Below are 23,860 nucleotides of genomic sequence, written 5' to 3'. Positions count from 1 at the left end.
AGTTAATTTTTCAAAGTCAGACACCAGCAGAGTTAACACATTGTAGCCTATTGGTATGTTTATAATGCACTTGAAGAATCGATGGCAAGTTTGCTGTTAGTTACTCTGTACGTGTGTTTGTGTCCCCATGTGTGCTCTCTAGTCCTCGACACGGCTGGACAGGAAGAGTTTGGAGCCATGAGAGAACAATACATGAGGACAGGGGAGGGCTTCCTGCTCGTCTTCTCCGTCACTGACAGAGGAAGGTGAGTGACAGTTTCTTTTTTTTTCCCCTTTTCTCGTCACGTCTCTATGTGTCTTTCTGTTTACACGTCTCTGTTTACGGTTCACATCTACTCCCTCTCTCTGGCTCCTCCTCTGCCTCTTGCTCTACTGAAACCATAAATCTTGCACCCTACTCTCACTTGTTGCCGCTTGTACTTCCGGACCCCACTGCTGTTGTTCTTGTTATCATTTTTCTTTTGTTCTCGACACTTCCCTCCCTCATCCTGTTCTCTTGAATTCACTTGTTCTTGCACCTCAGCTTCTATTTAAAGAGATATAGAAAGTTTCCACTTCACTGTATGTTGCAATCATGGACATAAGTCTTGGGCTTAGGTATTTTACTCTGAGTAGTTAATAGCTTGCATGAGATGTGGAGCAAGCCAATAAAGATAGTACAGAATATGATGGAATGAAATGATTTTGCCTAATCTTAAAGGCTTTTGAATTGTGTTAATTAACTTTTTCAGGGCCCACAATAAGTGCAATAATTTCTATTTAATCGCAGATAATGGCATGAGTTATAGTCCCTAAGATGTTGCAGCATCTCCCTGCAGCTGTGGTGATGTAAAATAAGTCCACCACTGACCCTGCAAGTCTTCTGCACATTATATTATCAAACATTTACCTTTTTAATGTTCAATTATTTATTTTTTTTAATCCATATAAAGTTCTTCTTTCCATTGTTAAGTTTATGTTACAAACTTAAGATACGGTCTCATTGCTTCAAATTCTGCATGTAAAATAGATCAGTGGGCAGTGATGAGATTGGAGCCTAGATGCCACAAACATTTTCCATTGTTAATAAATGTTTAGAAGAACTGCAAACAGGAGTTGTCTGACTGAACTGACATTCCACAAAAAACTCAGACTTTAAACTGTGTGATTTATTATCAGACAAAGCAAGAACAGATTTTCTTGCATTAAGAGTTTAATTAGTAGTGGGATACTCAATATGAGGTATCTGATATGCTGAGATTTCCTGATTAGCTGATGCAGTGAAAGGTTTATTCTGAAAAGATGAAAAAAAGGGCAGTGGATAGAATAAGAAATAGGGATAAGCGAGTGGAGAGACGTGGGAAATGGTGCCAAAGGCCGCACTTGAACCTGGGTCGCCCACGTACGTGGGGCATGACTTAAACCACTAGGCCATCTGCACCCCAAGATATACATTTTTATATCTAAACCTTAATAAAAAGAAATTAGAGCTCTTGTATATAAATCTTTATCATAAACTTCAGATTGGTTAATCCTAATGTTATCTTACACTTATGATTTACAAACTCCTTTTAGCTGATAAACATACTAATTAAGAAATATATACACAACTTTTTTTCTTGTATGTAGCACAAAAACTCTCATGCAATAGAATTGACCTGTTATTATCATGCATTCTCTTATACTTTAACAACTTTACAGGTTGTTTTCCTTAAGACAGAGTGCTTTCAATAAAACTAAGCATTCTTCTCAAGTGTAAAAAAATCAAACTAGGTTTGGGTCAGACCTACAACTTCATTCCTTAGAAAACACTTTACATTTTAATGAATGAAAATTAAATACAGAAACAAACTTGTATCTGCAGAAACTCTAACTCTGGCTGACAAAGGTAATTAATTTTTTTGAGCTATTATCAGTTGATATTGATATCATACTGATAGCATTTTACATCTCCAGAGTAAGAATTCTAAAATCTAATAATCTGCTTTTTAGAGAAAAAAGTCAGACTTTAAACAGGAAGTTTACCTTTCAGATTGATTTCTGTCCTTGGAGTTTAATTTTTCAGTATTTCAGTATCATAGATTGTATTTATTACAAAAGATGTATAAACAGTATGTTTTTGTTATAAAAGTGTTGGAAAAAGATACTTTTTTTCATTTGAAGTGAAGTCTTACACTTAGAAATTATATGACTTTGGTTTTATGGGTGTTGGCAGTTTCAAAAGTGTGTTTCATTTCACGATAAAATTTAAATCAGGATGGTATTGGGGTTAAAAAGGTGTGGCCATGGTTGAAAGTTTTTATATTAGTCAGCCTGTCACACCCTGTCCTCCATCTTTGTGTCCCTGCCCAACAGTTGAGCTAGCTGCCTTTCCCTGCCCCCACCCAATGCTGCCCCCTCCCAATGTTTATGTTGTAAACAGTCTTTCCTTCCTCCATTTATATTAGTCAAGTATTTCCAGATTTACTATGTGCGCACCAAGCTGTCTGTGGGCCCATGTCAGGAATGCCATCCTGGGTTTGTGGTCTCATTCTGTCTCTTTTATCCCCTTCAGATTGACATTTTTATTCACTCTTCGGCAGAAAAGTGCACATGGCATTTATATTATAGTGGGCAAACAGTCAGGTCAGTGCACAGAGCAGAGCCTCGGATAAACACGTGTTATGTTTTAGCAAACGTGTGGCTGACCTCTTCCTGTTCAGTCTGATCCATAGTGGTGACCCCAACTTCAGGGTGAAGGGTGCTTGTGAGGGTGATGGTGGTGGGGGGGGGGCTGCACATTCAATCATTGCATACCACCTTAAACCATGTTTTTGTCTTACAGTTTTGAAGAAATCTATAAATTCCAAAGACAAATTCTCAGAGTGAAAGACAGAGACGAATTCCCAATGATCCTCGTAGGAAACAAAGCAGATCTGGAGCTACAGAGACAAGTAAGTCCAACAGATTGAACAAAACAAATGAACCCACTAACTGACTAAACATGCAGCCTGTTTGATCATGCAACGAGATAATATGTCAGTCTGGAGGAGTCACATTTGCATATTTAAAAGATGGAAGCGAGCGTGTGCAACTGCAGTTAGCTGCTTCGATATAACAGGATGTGAATGTAAGAATAAAAGAGATGGTGCTGCTGTCAGGAGGGGAGGATGGATGGAGAGAAAGGGAGTGTGATGAAATGATGAATGTTGGCTGTTGGTATGCAGGGGCTCTTTATTCCTGCAGTGAATCCACACCACCCCCTTGTGGCAAAGAGGAGAATCACAAACTCATAACTGTACATGTCACATGGGCATTGGTGAATTATTTAGTCTGTTGATATGAGTCATGTAGGTGCTGAAGACATTATTTAATTGTTTCAGTGTATCAAACATGACCTAATTAGCTTTAGTGGATCCCATAATAAAACCCTGAACATAAAAATATTACACTTTAATGTGTAATGGTTGTACCATCCTTTTACCTGCATGTCTTCCCATGCATCATTAATGTCAGGATTTCACATTTACTTCATTTATGCTAATTGTGCTTTTCCATCAAGGAATGTAATGAAGCTTTGGGCCAAATTACTTCTTGAATTATTCAGATCCAAATTATGTGCACAGCTGTTCAAGAGAAAAGAGGTTGGTGGGAGAATCCAGCTGTGTCCCTGAATCATAAACCCCAATTTAACTGTGTAGTTAAGTTAAGGCTTGGGAATACAACTGGAAGGGGATTTGCATGTAAAACCAGTGAAATCAGTTTTGGTAGATGATTACAGTGTGATCTGTCATGGATGAATTTTTCTATAAAGGGAATTGCCGAGGAGAAATCTGGTCAGAGATCGTCTTCAGAACAAAGAGACAGACATTTTGGTTGAGTTAAGTTTATTTGTACAACATTTAAAGAGAAGTCAGACAGATAAATTGTGAAAAGTATAGAGTATCAACTAACATTAATAAATGTTACCTGATTAAAGTTATCATTAAAGAAAAGAACTGGGGATGGTGTACATTTTGATATTAGCTATTCTGTTGAGCTTAGGGTATCAAAGTTAGGAATCCAAATTTGAAAATGAGTTGTTTTAACAGTACTATTTTGATTTTCTTGTCATTAAAATCAAGAAAAATCTTAGTAAACTGTATCTCGTTCACTTGCTCATCGAATGTACACGTCTGCAATGAGTCCAGAAAGTACCAACCAACCAACTCTGTAGCACAGGAAAGCAAGTAAAAGCCAACAGAACAACAGCATCTACAGGTAGGGGGTGATCTTGTCTTTGGCATCAGGCTTACTAGGAGTTATGGAGTCAATCCAGTTTTCTCTAAATGGAGAATAGTTCATGTTTATGATTGATAAATGTCTCCATCCTTTCCATTTGAAATGCCTGTTGCTATTCCCATCCCTGCAGTCAAAGCTGAGCTCTCCTGTGAGAACCCCTTCCTAGTTAGAGTCCAGACACCGGCAGTACTTTGATGATGATGCAATTTATCATTTTCATCATTCTTGAGGTTTATTATCAAGATGTATAGTTTTATATTTAAAGGCAATTTCTTATTCAAAAATGTCTAGTAAGGCTCCATGTATCCCTACTCGAATGATCACAGAATATACAGTAATAATTTGCATTTTTGTTTCCATGGTTCCCTCTGTAATCAGGGAGTCTCTGAGAGCCTGTAGTAAAGTACCTTGTCTTGTTTTGCCCACACTCTCCCTCCTTTGATGTGAGCTGGTAATTCTAACAGTGTTATTAAGAGCCGCTTTCACTGGGTTGGGAAAATGTTAAGGTGTGTGGTTTGCCCTTTCTAAACTCTACACAATAAAAAAACACATCCACCAAAGAATTTATTGCTATCTGATAGGAGGTGAGGGGGCACACATAACAGCTCTGTTTGGTGAATAACATATTTCATTTTTTTTTTACTCATGTATTATATTTAAAGTTGACCATACCCAGGCACTTGTTCCACAGCCAGTGATTATAAATCAAATATTTATCCAGTAACACAGTAGAAATAAAGCAAGCAAAGAAAGACAAACAAAAAAGTGTCACTTTAATTCATACATTTGGATCAAGGTTATAACAGTTTTTGATTTTTTTAAGTAGTTTTAATTTTTATTTCATTCTTACTTTTTGTTTTCAGCTTTAATTTAGTTTTGATTAGTTTTCCCCTCTGTTTGTGAGTTTAGTTTTTATTTTTCAAAAAAAGTTTTAAGTTTTGATTGGTTTTAGCGTTAGTCTCAGTTTTTTCAACAACATGGGATTCTTGCTGGGAATGAGAACCAAGAGTGTCAGAAAAAAGAAATATACAGTTTTTAAAGATACGTTCAAACAGGCTCTTCATTTTTTATATTTTATTTTTTTAAATTAGATGCTTGAATACAACTCAAGACCTGACATAACCGTTATGTGAAGTCCTCTCCTATGAAATCGAGCCATTTTACAATCTCCAGGCTTGGGTGGACACATGTGTCAGTCAGTATGCTGCTGTCCAAGATTAAACTAAGGAGTTTTTCACAAACTTTGTTTTATTTTAGTTAGTTTTGTAAACACAGTATTGAATTTTAGTTAGTTTTCAGTTTTTTGTAAAGCTTAGTTTTTATTTAGTTTCAGTTAACTAAAATGATTCTTACATTTTAATTTTAGTTATTTAGTTAGTTTACGTTTACTATCATAACCTTGATATGTATTATCTTATATTGCACCACTTTCACTTCCTGTGGCAGTTAGCACTGGTCTTTGTGACTTAGTTGCTATTTGCACTGAGGCTTATTTACATAGGAAGGGAGCAATTTTGTGCCAAATTTTGTATATTCCTGAACATACATGTATACGATGGGACAGGACACCCAGGACACTTTTTGCTTTTAGGTGCATCATTTCACTCTTTTTGTGTACTTAGTGGACTGGATACAATCTTTTTCTTTATTTACACAGGTTTAGGGCATAAAAAAAGCAGCACAGTTCTTTTCTTGGATTTGGCCCAACATCTTATTCACTAATGTTATGTATCAGGGGTTCAGACTTGTTTGCCTGGAGCCCTCAAAATAAGAGTGCCAGAGCCTGTTGGCGTCCACTGTGCATGGAGGTGGTCAAAGCATTTACTGTTGCTTAGGCCTTATCAACACTGGCATGAACAATAAGAAAGAACACAATACCATTTAAAACACAAAAATAATTTGTTGTAAGAAAGCTGAATACAATGAATTTCCATGCATAGACTATAGTGTTGTGTGTACATACTAAATATAACAAAACTCAGGGATGAGTCTGTGTGTCTGTGCACCTTTAAAGAGCAGCAGACCCTCACATCAGTGCTACCATAAGCTAAAAATGTTCTTTGTTTTGAAAGGCAGGCATCTCACAACCCCCTCTTACTGTTTTTCAACCTCCCAGGGGGTCTTGACCTCCACTTTGGGCAACAGTCTTAGGTGTCACTCACCTACTACCACATCAGTATAACATTATTATGTCATGCACATACATGTAAATATTTATCTGTTGTTTTGGTTTATCAGATCATTATGAAACATGGAAAGATTCTGAAAGTATAACTTTCATCTAAAATCAAGTCATTCTCATATACGTGTTCTAAGAGGGTTGTGCAAATTAACAATAGACTAACAAAACAATAAACAGTATAAAACAAGACTTCCAGGGGTGGTGCATCTGGCTGTGTTAATCAATAGGTCTACAATATTATCAGTGTTTTTTTGGGTGTGAGTACAGTGTGATATAAAAAAGTAAATAGTTGGTTAAATAATAGAGAGTTGACAGTGTGTGGTAGGAGGGGATCAGACTGAGGTGGAGGTTAAAAGCAGCAGCATTTTAAGGGGTCTTTCAGCTAAGGGGAAATGCAGTTTTCGGTCTGTTATGTGCTTGTGTGGATGCTGCGAAGCCTCCTACCTGATGGGAGGGTGATGAAAGTCTGTGTTAAAGGTGGGAGGGGTCCTGATGGATGGAAAAGGCTCTGCTACACAGTGCAACTGGAAGATTTCCCCTGTGATCATGATTTCAACTCTTTAAAAAGAACAGCCAGTGTATACCTAAAAATAGCATTTGATCAATAAGCTGAGATCAATATCCAATAAGAGCAGCGTGAGCAGCCGTTATCTTTAGTGAATGTATTGTTTCTATTCCAAGTTTCAACATGGAGTCTTAGATGATAGCTTAACATATGGGCTGTGTGTTAGTCATAGAAGCATGCCGGCACTGAACCATGTTAGTCTGGAAGCAGTAAAGCCACTGTTTGTATGTGAGTGTAACATTAAAGATGAATATGAACCCAAACACCATATGCCATGGAACACACTGAGGGTGTATCAGGGTTTACAGTGATATTTACTCTGCTTCATTATGCCTGCCTGGCATGATACCAGCACTACATGAACACATTGTTTTTAAAGGATTATGGAAAACAGTTTAACATAAGCCATCATTATTTTCCCCTTTGCTTTTGCTTCAGGTAACCCAGGAGGAGGGCCAGCAGCTGGCCCGACAACTGAAGGTCACCTATATGGAGGCTTCAGCCAAAATCCGTATGAACGTAGACCAGGCTTTCCACGAGCTGGTTAGAGTAATCAGGTAGGTGGTTTATGAGTGCACAGTACTATAACTGTTGTAAAGTGAAGTGAAGGTTTTGAATATGTTCATAAGTACATTTGCCCAAGATTTTAACAGATTTTCTCCCTTGTCTCGCAAAATTCATCCATGAAATTAAAACCCTTAGATGGGTGGAAGTGAGCAGTGTGTTAAGTAGTATGAAAGTGTCGAGTGAAGCTACCATGTTGCAGGGGTATAGGGTAACATGAAACAGGGGGAGCTTGGGCAATAGCATGTAAAGCCAATGACTAATCAATGAATAATCATGGACCATCACAAGTTCACAGCACAAAACATGATTTTTCCGAGTGTTTATAACTCTCAGGGGTTCTGGGTTAAATTAACACTTTGGAAAGTGATTTTATTTTTAGTCTTTTTAGTGTTAATTTTTAACGCTCACATTGTTGTTTTTCCAAACATTAAAGTGCGCTTTTACCACCATATTGTGTCATTTCCTTTAACTTTGGTGTGAATATTAAGTATAGCCAGTTTAATTATTGAAACAGTGCAAATAACTTTTTGAACTTTAAACTTCATAAAGATTACCACATCTTACTGAACACTTGTGGCTAAATCAGATGTCTTATGGCAAGGATGGAGCCCAGAGACAAATGCAGAGCTGGGTAATGCTACTTGTTGCAAATTAGCACACCTCCACTCCCCTGCCAAAAGCAGCAAGTGACTAACTTAGTAGATGAATTCACTCATGGTGCAGAAGTGTTGAACATCAAAAACAACAATAATCCAACAGAAACATGAGCAAAGGAATCCCAGCAGGTATCACTGTACATCAGGCAGTATCTAAACACATCTAAAAACTCCGCCCAAGGGCATCATGGGAAAACTACACCCCCAGAATTTGAAGTGGCAGTTGGACGTAGCTTAGATCAATCAACTCTCTACAGAGTTGGACAAACACTGAATGGTTCACACTGTCGACTAACTCCAACACTGAAGACCGTTTAACTCAGAATGGACTTTAAATTACTCTTTGGGAGTTAAAATCAACATTGAAATGTTTAACAATGAGAATATGACACTCCAGTTTTTGCTGTGTAGCAGTCTTTGAGGGAACACTCCACTTTTCTGGTGATAAAAAATTCTAGTTGGTCACTGCAGCTCTGTCATGGCGGCCACTGTGACAAACACCTGGGGTAGATTAATACACAGGCTAGCCAAGGGTGCAGCCTAGGGGGTCCAATGTGTGCAATTCTTTTTCCTTGTTCATCCTCCTTCCTTAAACTTTAAAGAAGGAATTGCATGTACATGCTAGAATATGTAAAATATGTCAAAAAATAAAAATAAAAATACAGCGTCATGCATCCCTAACAATTAAGGACTTCTCTGTCTTTGAAAACTGTCAGAAATGTTTGGCATTGTAAGTACTCAACCAAAATATAATTATTATAGGAGTTGTCATTTTTTGATCAATGTCGACATTTCAGCGCAAAAGTCAGTGCTTTCTGCATTTAACAAGTAAATAAAGTATTGAACATCAATTCAAAACAATGAGAAAATTGAGGTAAAAAAACATGTAAAAAAAACACGTGAAATCAAACCAAAAATTTCCTGATATCAGGCTGAGAGGCGCAGTTAATACAGTCATTAAGAAACATTTTATTCAATCAGTCCTTAGTTTTATCAAGAAAAAGACATATTGCACATGTCTATAGGAAAGTGTGTCATGAAACTTTTGCTTTTTCCCACCTCCCAGGAAATTCCAAGAACAGGAATGTCCACCGTCGCCGGAGCCCACAAGGAAAGAAAAAGACAAGAGTGGCTGCCATTGTGTGATTGTCTGAGTCGGCCTTATCACTGTAACTCATGCAGCTACTCTGTACCACCCCGCCCACTCTGCCTGACATCACATCCTCAGAGGATGACTGACCGCTGCCTTCTCCACGTGCATGACTTCAGACAGCCTTTTCTGAGATACTCTGACCAGGAAGTGCTGTCCCCAGGACATCACTATGGACAACTGACAATGCCAAAATGTTAACACCACTCTACCTTCAGCCGTAATCTAATCCACATAAGAGAGTCCCAACACTAAACATTGCCTTTAAATCAGCCTGACAGATTAATGTTTTTTACCCTGAAGGACTTCTCTTGCCTTGTAGTGACATTTGTACTTGCTACCGAGATTGAATGAAAACTATATATCCAGAATGTTAATGAGTTTCTTTAGTTTTCCAGTGTCTGAGCAGAGCAGAGAGATTATCTTATGAAGCTTTGTGTATGTTGTGCCATATCCACCTTTACTCCCATGTGCTAATCTGCTACTGTACATATGTGACATTTGTTGTGATTTTCAAAGTGTATTTCTAATGAACTATTAAATCACCACAGTACAGTGTGTGAGGTTGACTTTGGTTTTACATATATGAAAGTGAATATATAAGTATGTATATAAATATAAAGCCTAGACAGCCCTTAAAGCTACAATGATAGAACTTTTTGGCATTCTGCAGTGAAATCTTTACTTTGTCTGTGGTTTCTGCTTCATCTCAATTGCCAAATATGGATTGTCTACTGTATTAGATTTTTAAAGTCTTATGGATTGAAGGATTCTGATCCCATGCCAACTTAACAGTGTATCGAAAGTAGCAAATTTGTCTGAATTTCTTTCCTTGAAGGTGGCGCTTCCATCAGAATTGGTTCATCATTTCAGATTTCTTGGGAGCCATAGAACATTTATTGGTAGCAAACTGTATATCTTTGAAAAATAACAAGATCTAAGATCAAACTCTCAACAGTGTATTCTCTATCTTCAACTTTCATGTGATGTAAAAATAATCGATTTGCAGCAAAGCAAGGATCATTCCAATGTGATGCATCTATTCTCTCAAAAAATAGATCAAATAGCTGTTGTATCATTCCAACAAACACAGTGGCATTGTATTTGTTTTGTGTTTTTAAATTACTGCTATCATAACTTTGACCCTCTGTGAGATGGAAACCAGGACGAGTGGATGCATTGAGCCGCACATTATGATGAAACAGCCGCTCTTCTTAAGGACATGGACTGACTGGACCTGCCACCTGTGGAGCTTCATCCCCACAGACACAAATAATACTCTTCTGCCTTCTTTTTTCCACCTCTGTACTTCTGTTCAGGCTTACTAATGAAGTACTGCAGTTTGTTTTTCATATCATCATCTTGTAATATAAACCACCAGAAAATCAAATATTGGAAGTGATGGACTTGATTAAATGTTTCTACTCTACTTTTATACATTATTTTCTTATCAAACTAGTTGACAAGTATTTTTATATGTTTATAAGTGAATACATGTTCACAGCACAGCTGTGTATATATGTAAAGAGGAATATTTAATTCTCTTGATTGTGTTTAATTGAAGAAGACTGTTGGCCCAAATTAACAAAATTGTTTTACCCCCAGATATGACCAAGAATGTTTTTTCCTATTGTGGCTTAATAATAGAAATATTTATCTTCCAGTGTTAATCACAAGCTCACTGTAAGTGTGAAATGCTGGGTCAGGCATCAGAGGGTTTAGAAGGGATTCTGGCTTTGACATCGAGCTTCAAGACTTGGAAATGAATCAAGATTTGAAATACCAACTTCCCAACGTATTGCAAATCCAAGTGTACATCAAAATCATGCGTTTTTCTTCTTTCTCTTCCATATCAGTGTCTTTTGCCCTGTGTATAGCTTTGGTGCTAAAATAAAATCTGTAATTGAGCCAGATGGGGGAGACAATCTTTTTCTTTAAGATGCAAAAACAACAGAACAGATGTCCGTTTACTTTCTGAGCCTTGATTAGGGTAATTCAGAGTTACAGTCAAACCTGCCATTATTCACAGTATGACCCCAGCTGGTTTTATATCATCAACAGGGGTGGTTTTAGTGATTTGGAGACCCCAGGCAAAGAGCAATATGAGGCCCCTTGCCATTTTGCATAAAGCAATCATCGATAGATAAGAAAGATATTATTATTTTAACAAAATCACAGTACTACATAACTACAGGAAATAGCTAAAAGCAGTGCTTGCTCATCACTTCAAAGCTTTCTGGGGTTCTTGAGGGGTCCATTAGTCCCCCCCCCCCCCAGCCGGAGAATCTGTTGGACTATAAAACTGTATTGTTGACATTTTCTGCACTTTGGGACATGACTTACATTCTCAATTCTCATCTTATTATTAAAATGATTTCTTTATATGTACCGCACATTTAATGCTTACCATTGTGCCTTTTGCCTTTTGGTAAAACCACCTATGATCATTAATATCACTGTCTTAGAAATAACAGCAAGTCTTAACATAAAAGAGGGCTTTGAATGACCTGATTTGATTTGTGATTTGTACCATCTCGTTACATACCTGTTGACTACATATGTTGACGTTTGTTTAAAGCTTTATGAGGATTTTTCAGTTGGTTATTAAAACTCACATATTATGCAAAAAACACTTTTTCAGGCTTTTCTGGCAAAAAGATGTGCCCCTGGCCTGTACACAATCCCCCCTAAGAGTCAGAACAATCCATTCCCATCCCTCTTCACTTTTCAGAAAATGGGTGCTAAAAGAAGCTGTTCTCATCTCTAAGCTGCCAGCTGAAAGGAGGATTAGGATAGCCACATCCATTTCCTGAGAGGGGTGGAGTCAGGGGTGGAGTCAGACAGCTCATTAACAGTTAAAGACACAGAAACAGCTCGTTTTGAGCAGTGTGGAAACAGAGAGGTTTTAGACATGCAAAAATCCAATACTGGAGGGTTTTTTTGTAGCAACAAACTTTACAGGCATGTTTTGGGGACCTCTGAGATCAATATAAAAATGTCTTACAGGGGTAAAAATGTGACCATTAAATAGAGTGAAAGTAAAGTTGACACCTTTTTAATTACCTCATCAAGCAAACAAGACCGTAAGGAAAAATGTAATAATTCTACAAGTGTTTTTTTTTTCATTATTTATCTAATAGGATTTCTGAAATCTCGTAGAATCTGATGGCCCAAATTTGTCTGCCACAGCAGAAATTTAAAGGATAAATGTACTTTTTTTTTTTCAAAGGAAAATTCAAATCTACGTCGTCTCCACCTTCCAGCACTGGATATCCACAATACCCAAAGGAGCTACACAATAAATGATAAGATGATAAGGAACTACACTATACTTACCCATAATTTTGAATTTTTCATAGCATCAATCCAATATTACTGTGTACTTTTAAAGAAAATAAACATTTTTTCACCAGTCTGTCATTAAAAATGAACTTAAAGCTCCCCTGAGGCTGTCTAAAAAAATCTACTTCCATTTGTTTGCACCTTTGACCTTTACTCATTTCAATACACATCAAGCATCCATCCATTTTCTGCATTGCTGGTTGCCACAGGGCTGGCATATAGAGACAAACAACTGAGGCTACATGCATGTGGAAAACATGGATTGGAACCAGGAAGCTTTTATTATTTCAGGCCACGGTGGTAACCTCTGCAAAGCTATGCAGCCCACACAATAAGCAGTGTAATTAGGGCCTAGGCACTGACCTCAGAGTAAGTACCCTATTGTATCTGTAGAAGCTCTTTTTTTATTCTCTCAAAAAGCAGCTATAGCAGTCCTCATGAAAAATTAGGGGGCCAAAAATTTCCTCCGCAGAGTTTGTACATGAATGAAAGTCGATACACATGCAGTATGTATCATGTCAAGACAAACAAATATCTAATTCACAGTCTATTAAAAATGTGTACTAAAAGTGAGACAGTAAAGGGTAAATGTCAAAATTAGACATTTACTGGACATTTAACAGGTCTAACATTTAAACAAACTCTAAGGATTTATCAGATTGACTCAAGATTTTTTTGATGATTCAAGACAAGACAAAGATCTAAAGTTGTGAACTGTGAGTTTTCTCCATAGGCAGGGGCCACAACTAGGCCCCCAAGTTTAAATTATGATTCTTTTCTTCCTAGATCTATTCAAACCCCCACGGCCCATTCAGCCTAGCCTTACAGTGTTTGGTCTGCAGGCTCATAATGAGACGTGCAAAAAAAGCCTCTGGGACCTGCATCAATATCCCACCAGCTTCAGCTCAATAAAAAACAGAGACGTTTTTGATGGTGGCAAATTACCTGTTTTTCCTTAAGCAAATATTACTCTGTGTTCTTCTACAGTATGTGCAAGACAACAGTATCCCACTAAACATGCCCACATACAAACACCTCACCATAGTGGCCCCTACTGGCAACAGACAGACACACATACATGGGCTATTTATTTATTTATTTATCTTACTTCTCTGAAACTATTAAGCTTAGATTTTGACCTGACCTCCTCAATATTTATCCACAACACCTGTGTTTCATCAGTGGACACCTCACTGGCGATGGCAAGCATTTCGATATCTCGCCAATTTCACAGGAAGTTGGCATAACTCTTATATAAAAGATCTGATTTCATTTTTTTCTGTAGGACCACCTACTGCAAGAAGCCAAAAACAGCTTTAATATTAAATGTCCAACCTGATTTAGATTATTATAAGACAAATCTCAGTCCTGTCCTGATTGTATCTACATATTAGCATCTTGTTTTATCATGCTACCAGCTACTTTTATAAATTGAAAGTGGGTCAACTTTGCTGATACCTATTGATAGGTCATCTCCATGTTTGGAAAAAAAATCACACCCTTAATGACAGTTAGTGAGGCAGCAGTCTACCTCACACAAAGTGCAATAAGTTTTATGTGAGCAAAGTTCTGTGAATATTATTGGTTAATTTAAATATGCGTTGACATCGATAGCATACTAGTGACTGAATGTGTAGAATCCTGTAGAGTTTTCCTGCTATTCTGTAGGTATAGCTACAATCTGTCCTCCCGTAGCCTATGGGTAAACATCTGATTTAAAAGGTTCAGTGTTTGCTTCTGGCTGTTAAGCAGCCATGAGTCATGATATGCCAATAATCTAAATAAACAAATCACAGTTTCATGCTCTGATACATCCCCTTTAATCAGGAAAAAGTCCATCGAGCGCGAGGATACAGTCAGTTAAATTAATCAACGTTCAGGGTCCGCGTGAATGAAACGGGCTACATCAGCATCCGCGCGTGCACAGTGAGCTGACAGCTCTCTCGCGCGCTCCCCTCTTGGTAGTGGTGGTATAGCCCATAGGAGAGAGCGTCTGACTCTGCACAGCCTCATTCACTTTAAACGACGGTCCTTTCAGGTTGTGTTTGCATTTGTGAGGAGGAAGGAGACGAAGAGGGTCTTGTCGTCTCACCACCCGGTACAGTCCGTCCAGTTCACCGGAGGAGGAGACATGGAGGGAGTCAGCAGCAACAGGAGCATGTCTTACAGTAGATGGAGTTATGACAGGTAAGCGAGCTTCGTCGTTATGGCAGTTGGACGTTTTAAACGCCAGTAGACTGTTTTGTTTTGATGCTACTTGACGGTAGTGTGGCTAAATGTTGAGGCTAAAGCTTGCTGGAAAGAACCCCTCCTGCGCAATTAGTTGACAGGTGCAACGGATTTGGAAACAAGGGATGCGACGTGAGTGTATTAAGTAGCTTAAGCATCCTAGTGGGTATGCTGGCTGACACAGGATGTTCACCCCACTCTCTGTCTGTATGCCCATGGTGTGTTCACACATGTCTCAAGACAGCCCACTGTCTCCAAAACATCCCCACGGGAACGACTCAGGTCGTCAAAGGCTACTCATGCTTCTCTACTAGCTACGGGCTATTTCCAATACAGTTGTATTGTACAACCAAACCTCATTAGTCCACTCTCAAGAATATCTGTGGCTACTAAAGTGCCACAAACACAACAGCTCTCATTAAGTCATGTCTTAGAAGTATTGTGTGATTAAGACTTCACATAGGCTATTGATCCAACTCAAAACAGAATATAAACTCAAAGAGCTTAGACTAAGAAATGCCTATTTATTTACTGTAAGACTGAAACCCATACAGTAGGTATGTCCCTGAAGATCCGGTGTAAGACCCCCCCCCCCAAATCTGATTTATCCATATCAACTCATGTGCCTGCTGTCCCTTCATGCTAGGGCTGGGTGATATAGCCTAAAATTGATATCCCGATTTATTTTTGCTATATCCCGATACATGATATAACTATATCGTGATATTTTGAAATGGCCTCTGAACAGCTGTAATTTGGCCACACATGACACTAGTTTGGTGATAAAAATAGACTGTTCTATTGGATTTTTAATAAAATTGTTTGCAGAAATTAAAAATCAATATAAAGTCAAATTTAGCAGTTTTATTTTGAAATGGACTTCATTCAATCTTTTACTAATAAATCAAAAATACATCATGAAATACTCGGTCTTTTACAGTGTATGGAAAGTCCTGAAATGTGTTCTATGTTATGTTTACTATTGCTGACTATAAAATGATTATTTTCCCCATAAAGGGTGAAGCAAACCTACCCAGAACTCACCAATCATGCATGCAGTAAATGGCCAAAACCCTGCAGTCTAGTCCTCCATTCAGGCTCACAGCTGTGATTATATTAGTCCGTTTATCTGTGCTGATGAGCGCTGGACCAGTTTCTGACGAGTTCATAACACGAGAGCGTCTTTAGACCTTATTCAAGAAACTCTCCTGTGTGATCATGGGGGAAAAAGCTTGTCTGGAGGCAGGAACGTTTTAACTTCTCGTTGTCGGTGTTTTGAAGACAAAATATGGCAGAGCATTTTGCTTACATCTACACCAAGCAGCAACCTCTGCAAAAGTGCAAAAAATCGCAATACAGCGAGTGTCCACTGAAGGCCGGCTGCAGGAACACCTGAAGTAAACACTAGAAAATACACTAGTAATAAACTGGTTTACAGCCTGGTTCAAAAAACCAAACGTGTCTCGTTAGCTAATGTCTTCATGTGCTCTCACTGTACAGGGGGTGAATTTTTCTGTAACACGATGGTTTAGATTATATTTAGGAAAAACCTCACTGTGGACTGATTGGCGGGTGTCATTTGACTAACAGATAGCTCGACAGGCAGAAGCTACATTTCTGTCAACCAGAATGTGAGCTAGCTAGCTGACAGGAAGTTGCACTTAGTAGGCGAGCCGTTAGGTTGATCCAAAGTTCGGCTGAGACCGTGATTTCAATATGGATGCTGCTGCGGATTGGCTTCAAGAGCTGTTTGAGTCCGCCTGTTATAAGCAGATGGCTGACGTCACATAGGGTGTGTCAAATTTTTTCTACAGTTTTTGATCTACACCATTAACCTAGAACCGTATGAAATAACAAGAGTGAGAGCAAGGGCTTCATCTGTCAATAACAAAAGATAATTAATGATATCAAGTTAAACTTTAAACTATGAATGTGTTTTAACCATTTTTTCTGAATGAGACTCATGGATGAAGCTGATTGAGTAGCATAACAAGATGTTTGTGCCATGAAGTTCACAGATATTGATAAAAAGTGTCAGTCACAGTCTGGTGTCTATTAAGCACACAGTAACAGATTGTAGCCATTGTGTTCAAGCAGCAAAGAAAAAGTGAACAACTACTTACGGTTATCCTTATGTGATTTTAAGCCAACAGAATGTTATTTCACATGATAGTTTTTGATTATTTTTTAGGAACAATTTCTGAGCAAGAGTTAAGAAATAAAGAGTGCCATTGCTCACAGATGGGGGCAGTGGGGCAGTATTTTCAAGCATGGCAGAGTCGTGACGTAAACAAGCAGCAGCAAGAGGCCGGTGCAATTATGGCGGAAGAGCTTAGCATGGATGCTGCTAAAGCGTAAGTTTTATCAGAACTTGACAACAATTCTTTGTTAAAAGAAGAACAAAGAACAGCAGTGAGTTGTTTTCTTTTCAAAAACAACAAAAGTCGAGTACTTACATGTCTATAGTCGCCATGTTTCGCGGTATTCCTCAGTAGCTGCACGCGCAGCTCAATAGCTGCTATGTCACGTGTTTTGTTGCTCTGATTGGCCTGTAGAGATGCAGCGGACAGAACATTCATCCAATCACACTCTGAGTTTTTGTTCAAAGTCTCTGCCTTTTCTCAAACGTTTCCTATTGAAGCTTTCCCAGATGGATGTGTGAAACAAATCCATCTGGCGTGTCAGGTTAACTCAGAAACACAGCTCCAATGAAAATACAGCTTGAACTACTTGACCTGTCAATAACAAGCAGTGAGTGCTTCACGTAAAATTAGACCTTGAGCCGCCAATAGAAGGCTTTCTGAAACATTGTGGGGATTCTGTAAACCGAATAAATACCACACATCTAAGACAATAATGCTAGTTTAGCCATTATGTGACATTATTCCAGTCCCAATATTCAACTAGAAAAGCACTCAGAGAGTGCAGACCTCCACCATTAGCCCTATCTCCCAATAGTAAAATTCCTCGATCCAGACGGTGATCTGGATCACTCCTAAAATCCAGTTTTTCCTTATGCCATTTCTGACATTTCCTGAAAATTTCATCAAAATCCGTCCATAACTTTTTGAGTTATGTTGCTAACAAACAAACTAACTAACTAACAAACAAACTAACTAACTAACAAACTAACCCTGACGATCACATAACCTCCTTGGCGGAGGTAATTAGTGATTTTGTCAACTTAAATGGTGCATTTGCATTTTTCCATTGTGATTGCAAAACTTCTTGCATTCTGACTTTCTGCTCACAAAAGAGTGACGTACCTGTGCCAAGGCAGAGGCTAGCAGCAATGGCACCATAAATTATACACGTTAGAGACAGTTAATGTAAGACTTTAAGAGCTTCTGTAAATGCTGTGGTAAGCAGCTGATAAAAATATCCAAACAAGATGAGATATTTTAATTAAACCACACATAGCAATGAAAATAATCTTGCTCCAGCTCTAGCAAATGCCATGGAAAGGTAAAAGTAATACCTTCGATAATGTGTAAGCTGTGCTATCAGGCAGGTGTGATGACATTTTAAATGTTGAGTTGGGGGGAACTGCTTCTTGTGTAATGTGATTTGTAATCATATGGCATTATTTTTAGCCCTGAATCGTCACAGTGTGGTGCATGTAGTCACACAATGAATATGTCTTATTTGGAAAAAAACGGCAATACATGGCAGTATTTACTCACTGATTTAGGCGGCAGTAACTCTTAATGCTAACTGCTGTTGCTAACTGTTTATAAAAAAGCCTATTGGTGTGGAAACAGAGAGAGTCAAAGACATTACCAATGCTAATGCATTTTAAAGGCTATACATGGGTGGTAGAGAACACTGGCTCTAAGTGGATATTAAAGGGTTCTACTTATTACAGCACGCTGCACAAATTATGTATGCATCGCTCAAAAAAAAAAAAAAGTATATATATGTATATATTTTCTGCATTTTAACGCTGCACTTATTTTATTGTTTCAAATCTGGAGAGATCAAGCTAATAGTTTTTGTGCAGCTCTTTATTGCAGTTTTTTGTTTATGTCTATTTTGTATCATGTTTAATACACCACAGCCTGTACCAACTTCTACAGGTAGATCTTATTTACAGGAATTTGTATTGCTTTTTCCCACATGAACCAAACCTGTACTTAGCTGTTACCCCAAAACTGAGGTATGAACAGAGCTGTTTCCTCTGTGAACTAAAGTATTGTCTTCACTACTTGACAGCAATGCTTTAAATAGTATCTGTGGGAATATTAGCCACAGTAAAATGGCTCAAGAACTAGGAGTACAGCGAATAGTCAGAGATACAGTGTTACTGTAATATTGATCACCAGAGGCACAGTGGAGGAGGCTTTACCTTGACAACACTGGACATGTTGGCCGAGACAGTATAATTGGTATTCTGAATCTGTGCTTGGACATCCCAAGAGACTGCAGCCAGGGCCAGTGGTCTCTTTGCGGCTTGAAGATTTCTCACAGCGCTGTAAAGTAATGTTCAGTGTGTGCATTAGTAATAGGCGGTTAGATGTACTAGGGTCTGCTCATTAAAGGAGGAGTAGCCTGTTCTTTGTTTGTTTGTGCAGCTTCAGAAAGCAATTATTTTTTTTGGAACTGACAATTTAATTTGATTTCTCTTGTGAGTGTACAAAATCAGTTCAGCCAGTACTTAACTTGGATGTTAATGTAGCACTTTCTTTCAGACACAAACAATAGCTTTGAGGGTTAAAGATGGGCATCTGTTCAATATATTGTCTTAATTAGGCAGAAAACCACTGCAGAGTACACTGTGAAGTAGAGACAAGAGGAAGAGTGTCTCAGTCAGACTAAGACTGAATGAAGCAAAGGTCCATCAGTTATCTGTGCAGGTACTGCTGGTTGTTTTTCTCTGTTGTTTTCAAAATACTTGAAAATGGAAGGTAATGCATTTCTGCAGCATGTGCTTGCATAGATCCCACTGGAGTATATGGTTATCAGAATCATGTGCTTATCTGTGAGCATATTTTTATCTACAGAGCCCCTAAGCAATATCCACGACTATTACACCCCTGTGCTCCTCAAACACACCTTTCACTTGTTTTGCCTGATTAAACCTTGTGGAAGGACTGTGTGGGTGGGCACACAGTGCCTGTCACACCCTATGATATGTTTGTAGCACCTGTTTGAGTGATGGCATTGTCCACGCATTGAGGTTGCTGCTGTTTTTCTCTGAGATTAAAAATTTTGTGCAGAAGAAGTTGTTTAGTTTCTGTCCTTATTTCTTTTTGATCCAACATTTTCCTTTGCAGGCATTTCCCTCCCTTTATACCAGTGCTCCCGCCTGATCTACAGAGCTTCAAAGCGAGATCTCTCTGAAAACTTTGTTCAAGGCCACATTTCTGCAGCCTTAGTTCTACAAAAGACAATTATTTATAGTTTGAAGGAGTAAAATATTCACATATGGGAGGCTATAATCAATTCTTTACTTTTGTGAACTTTATGGTCCTTAATGATGTTTTTAGCAAAGGTCAAATTAGTAAAGTTTAACATTGGCCAAGCTGTTTTAGATTAAATTGAATGGACATGATTTGAAAGGTACACACCTCTCTATAGATGGCCTCACAGCAGGCAATGCATTAACAAAGCCATGAGGCCAAAGGAACTGCCTGAGAGCTCAGAGACAGGGTTGTTGCAAGGCACAGATCTGAGGAAGGCTACAAAAAAATGTCTGCTGCACTGGAAGTTCCCAGGAGCACAGTGGCCTCCATAATTGTCAAATAGAAGAAGTTTTACATAGCCAAGACTCTTCCAAGAACTGGTCATTCAGCCAAACTGAGCAATCGAGGGAGAGGTTAGTGACTGATCTGAAAACAAAAGTTTATTTGACATAGATGTGATATTGAATTATTGTCAGTCTCTTCGGCGCTTAACTCCACAAGGACACAGTGTGACCGATGGTTGTCTGCCCTGAACGCAGCAAGATCTTTCCCCCTTGGAGTCCAGACACTGATGGTGGTGGTATTAGCTGATGTCATCTGACGCTGATGAACGCTGAGCAACTGTGAAGACCAGGGTTGAAGCAACGATGTCTGAAGCTGTTGTCTGAAGATCATGGTGTAAAGAGGTGGCCTGCACTGTGGAAACCTGGGTTGATGACTGGTGATGTTCTCTTGTAGATTTGGTGGTGATGGGGAGGTGGAGGGTCGTCTGCAAACATGTCATGAATAATCTGGTGGAGGAAAAAGCCGGATTTAAAAGCAGCAGTTATATGATTTGTTGCTCAGTGGACAGCCAGCTCTTGGAAGAGTCCTGGTTGCGCCAGACTTCTTCTATTTGAGAGTTAGGGAGGCCACTGTGCACTTTGGAACCTTCAGTGCAGCAGACATTTTTTTTGTAACTTTCCTTAGATCTGTGCCTTGCAACAATCCTGTCTCTGGGCTCTGCAGGCGGTTCCTTTGACCTCATGGCTTGGTTTTTGCTCTGACATGCATTGTCAACTGTGAGGCCTTCAATAGAGAGGTGTGTGCCTTTTCAAATCATGCCAAATAAATGTAATTCACCACTGGTGACTCCAATCGAGCTATTGAAACATCTCAGCAAAGATTGAGAGAAATGGGAGGAACCTGGGCTAAAATTCAAGTGTTTATGCAAAGGGTCTGAATGCGTATGTAAATGTGATATTTCAGATTATTTTTATACATTTGAAAAACGTTTAAAATGCTGTTTTCTCTTTTGAATGCATCGTAACTAACTACATAATTAGATGCTTATTTTAAAGATATTTGAAGTTTTAAGGTGCCTTTTGCTTTTCATGGCATTGATACATAAATTGTATTACTAGGTAGCTTCAGGTAGCTTCAGAGTCTTGACACCTTTGAGAATTGGATCTCAATGAATCTTGAGGTGTTTTGGGCTACAAACAATGCATCTAATGTTGGTTTGTGAAAGGAGGACACTACCGAAAGCCTTCAATATGCCACTGTGATGCAATTTGTCTTTAAATGCACCTTCCAAATGATGTAGCCATGTACATAGGACATATCCAGTGCTGTGCTAACCTACAAGCTAAGTTATCCAGTTAAAGTGTCTTTTAGCATCAGAGCAAGTTGGGTAAAAGATAACAGCTAAAAGTTAAAATTTGTCATTTTAGCTACACTACACAAGTTAAGAATATATAACTATACTCTCTTTGATTACAATAAATGCAGAAAACAAATCCAAAACATTTTTTAACATGCATTTATTGGTCCTGGTCCTCCTGCGTGCAAATCTAAAACCTCATCTCTACCCGTCAAATAAATGCCATATTTGAATCAGTGTGGTCACATCTTTTCGGATGGGTTATTGTAGGTGTGATATTCATGCTATGGCTGATCTATACCTAGACCTATAGTATGTACAATCACACTGCATTGTTGCACCCTCTCAGTAAACACTGTATCCTAGAGATGGAGGGCCAAGGTGGGACAACAAGATACAATTCAGAGCCTAAAGCACCCAGTACAGAAGCTCATGTTGTAATCAGGGACAATGGTTGGGTTGGATTTTCCTGTGTACATTGTGTTTTCCCAGTGAGACTGGCCAGGGTAAAGTGGTATAGATAGAGAGAGAGCAGTATTGTAAGCTTCTCCTTAGTTTTTCTTCATTCATTCTGAGTGAAATGATGATTTGATTTATGAGATGGAGCTGAAATTAAGTCAGACAATGAATACCAATTACTCTGGAGTCGCATGTTCTCTCATGAAGGCCATCTCTCTACCATGGTGAAAGAAATGTGCACACACTTCCCTCTTTGTTTTTTATCACCTTGCATGTGTTTATTTTCATTTAGTTCTCATAATGCAGAGTTGAATAAAGATGGCAAACCTTCTTACAAGTTTGGTTTCTAAGTCCAGTCTGGTCACTAAGCAGACTTTTTCTTGACAAAAGTTGCCAATACTGTTTTGGTGTTTTAGTAAACTGTGGAAAGCTGAGCTTATTGAAAACAATCATGTAAGATGGTACTGACCGTTTTATTGTGGTAAAGCAGAGAGGATCAACATTTCTATCTGCTCACCTGTTATGAAATAATGATCAAACAACACACAGTTGGTAACCTGTGTTTTTGTCAATTTTCTTTGACATCCTCACTGTTATAAAACATTCAGTAGCCATGAGAGATTGATTTAATCATTGATTTGGTCTCTGCAGCACTGGAAAGCCTAGATCGCATGCAAGCAGAATATATCACAACACAGAAGAATTGATGTAAATTAGACTGGCTAAACTCTAAAAAGAATACCGCTCTTTCTCTGAGAATTAAAGAGACAATGCAGACCCTTTATTTAGCAGGTTTATCCATTATTGGAGGTGATTTTCAGGCCTTATGTGGACATGGTCTAGCCTGTATTTGTTTGAAGGCTCCTCATTGTTGACTTAGTGGCCATCAAACCTTTTGTATTGTCTCTGATTGTTGCTGTGTTTGATATCTGTGCAGCTGACTGAGGAGATTTGAAGTACAGCAATACATCTACTGGTTTAATGTAAAAACACGAAAACACAGCTCTGGTTGATCTCAGGTGTTCATGTGCCCTTTCTGCTTGTGCTACTGGTGTGAACTGGCCACAGCAGGACCTCTACTGCTCTCTACTGCTTTAAAGACGTGGTAACAGAGGCTGAAGTACCAGGTTTGTGAGAGATCCTCCCCCATGACTGCACATTGGTTGAACTCTTACCATCTAAAAGTCACACACTTTAATTGCTGTGAGCGCTTTAAGTGAGACACCATGGTGTCAGTGGCCATTGTGGTGGGTGGGTGGCTTTTTTAAATGAGTCACCAAAGAGCCATGCACATCAATTCGAAATTGCAGACTGCCAAACAAAAGAGCTGAGACTTATTTATCAGTCCTCATACAAGAATGCTGTTTTTTTCTTTTGAAGAAGAAGCTAAATTTTAGTGTCAGAAAATAAAAACAGAGATGAGAGGA

General features: G+C 38.6%; 2 protein-coding genes across 3 annotated transcripts in view; both read left to right on the top strand.

Annotated features, from left to right (window-relative positions):
* Window positions 1–9,917, top strand: part of rras2 (RAS related 2) — a 54,086-nt gene extending 44,169 nt beyond the window's left edge. Inside the window, exons 3-6 of the mRNA XM_041790260.1 lie at window positions 143–245; window positions 2,804–2,912; window positions 7,425–7,543; window positions 9,276–9,917. Of these exons, the coding sequence (XP_041646194.1) occupies window positions 143–245; window positions 2,804–2,912; window positions 7,425–7,543; window positions 9,276–9,363 (419 nt within the window). The 3' untranslated portion in view covers window positions 9,364–9,917. The remainder of the gene's footprint in view (window positions 1–142; window positions 246–2,803; window positions 2,913–7,424; window positions 7,544–9,275) is intronic.
* Window positions 9,918–14,571: 4,654 nt separating this feature from the next.
* The window catches only part of tub (TUB bipartite transcription factor), an 81,007-nt gene continuing 71,718 nt past the window's right edge, over window positions 14,572–23,860 (top strand). For both annotated transcript variants that reach the window (XM_041791404.1, XM_041791392.1), the window contains exon 1: window positions 14,572–14,888. In XM_041791404.1, the coding sequence (XP_041647338.1) occupies window positions 14,833–14,888 (56 nt within the window). In that variant the 5' untranslated portion in view covers window positions 14,572–14,832. The remainder of the gene's footprint in view (window positions 14,889–23,860) is intronic.

This window comes from Cheilinus undulatus, linkage group 1 (genome assembly GCF_018320785.1).
Source record: "Cheilinus undulatus linkage group 1, ASM1832078v1, whole genome shotgun sequence".
NCBI classification, from domain to species: Eukaryota; Metazoa; Chordata; class Actinopteri; order Labriformes; family Labridae; genus Cheilinus; species Cheilinus undulatus.
This window is presented reverse-complemented; position numbering and strand designations above follow the sequence as displayed.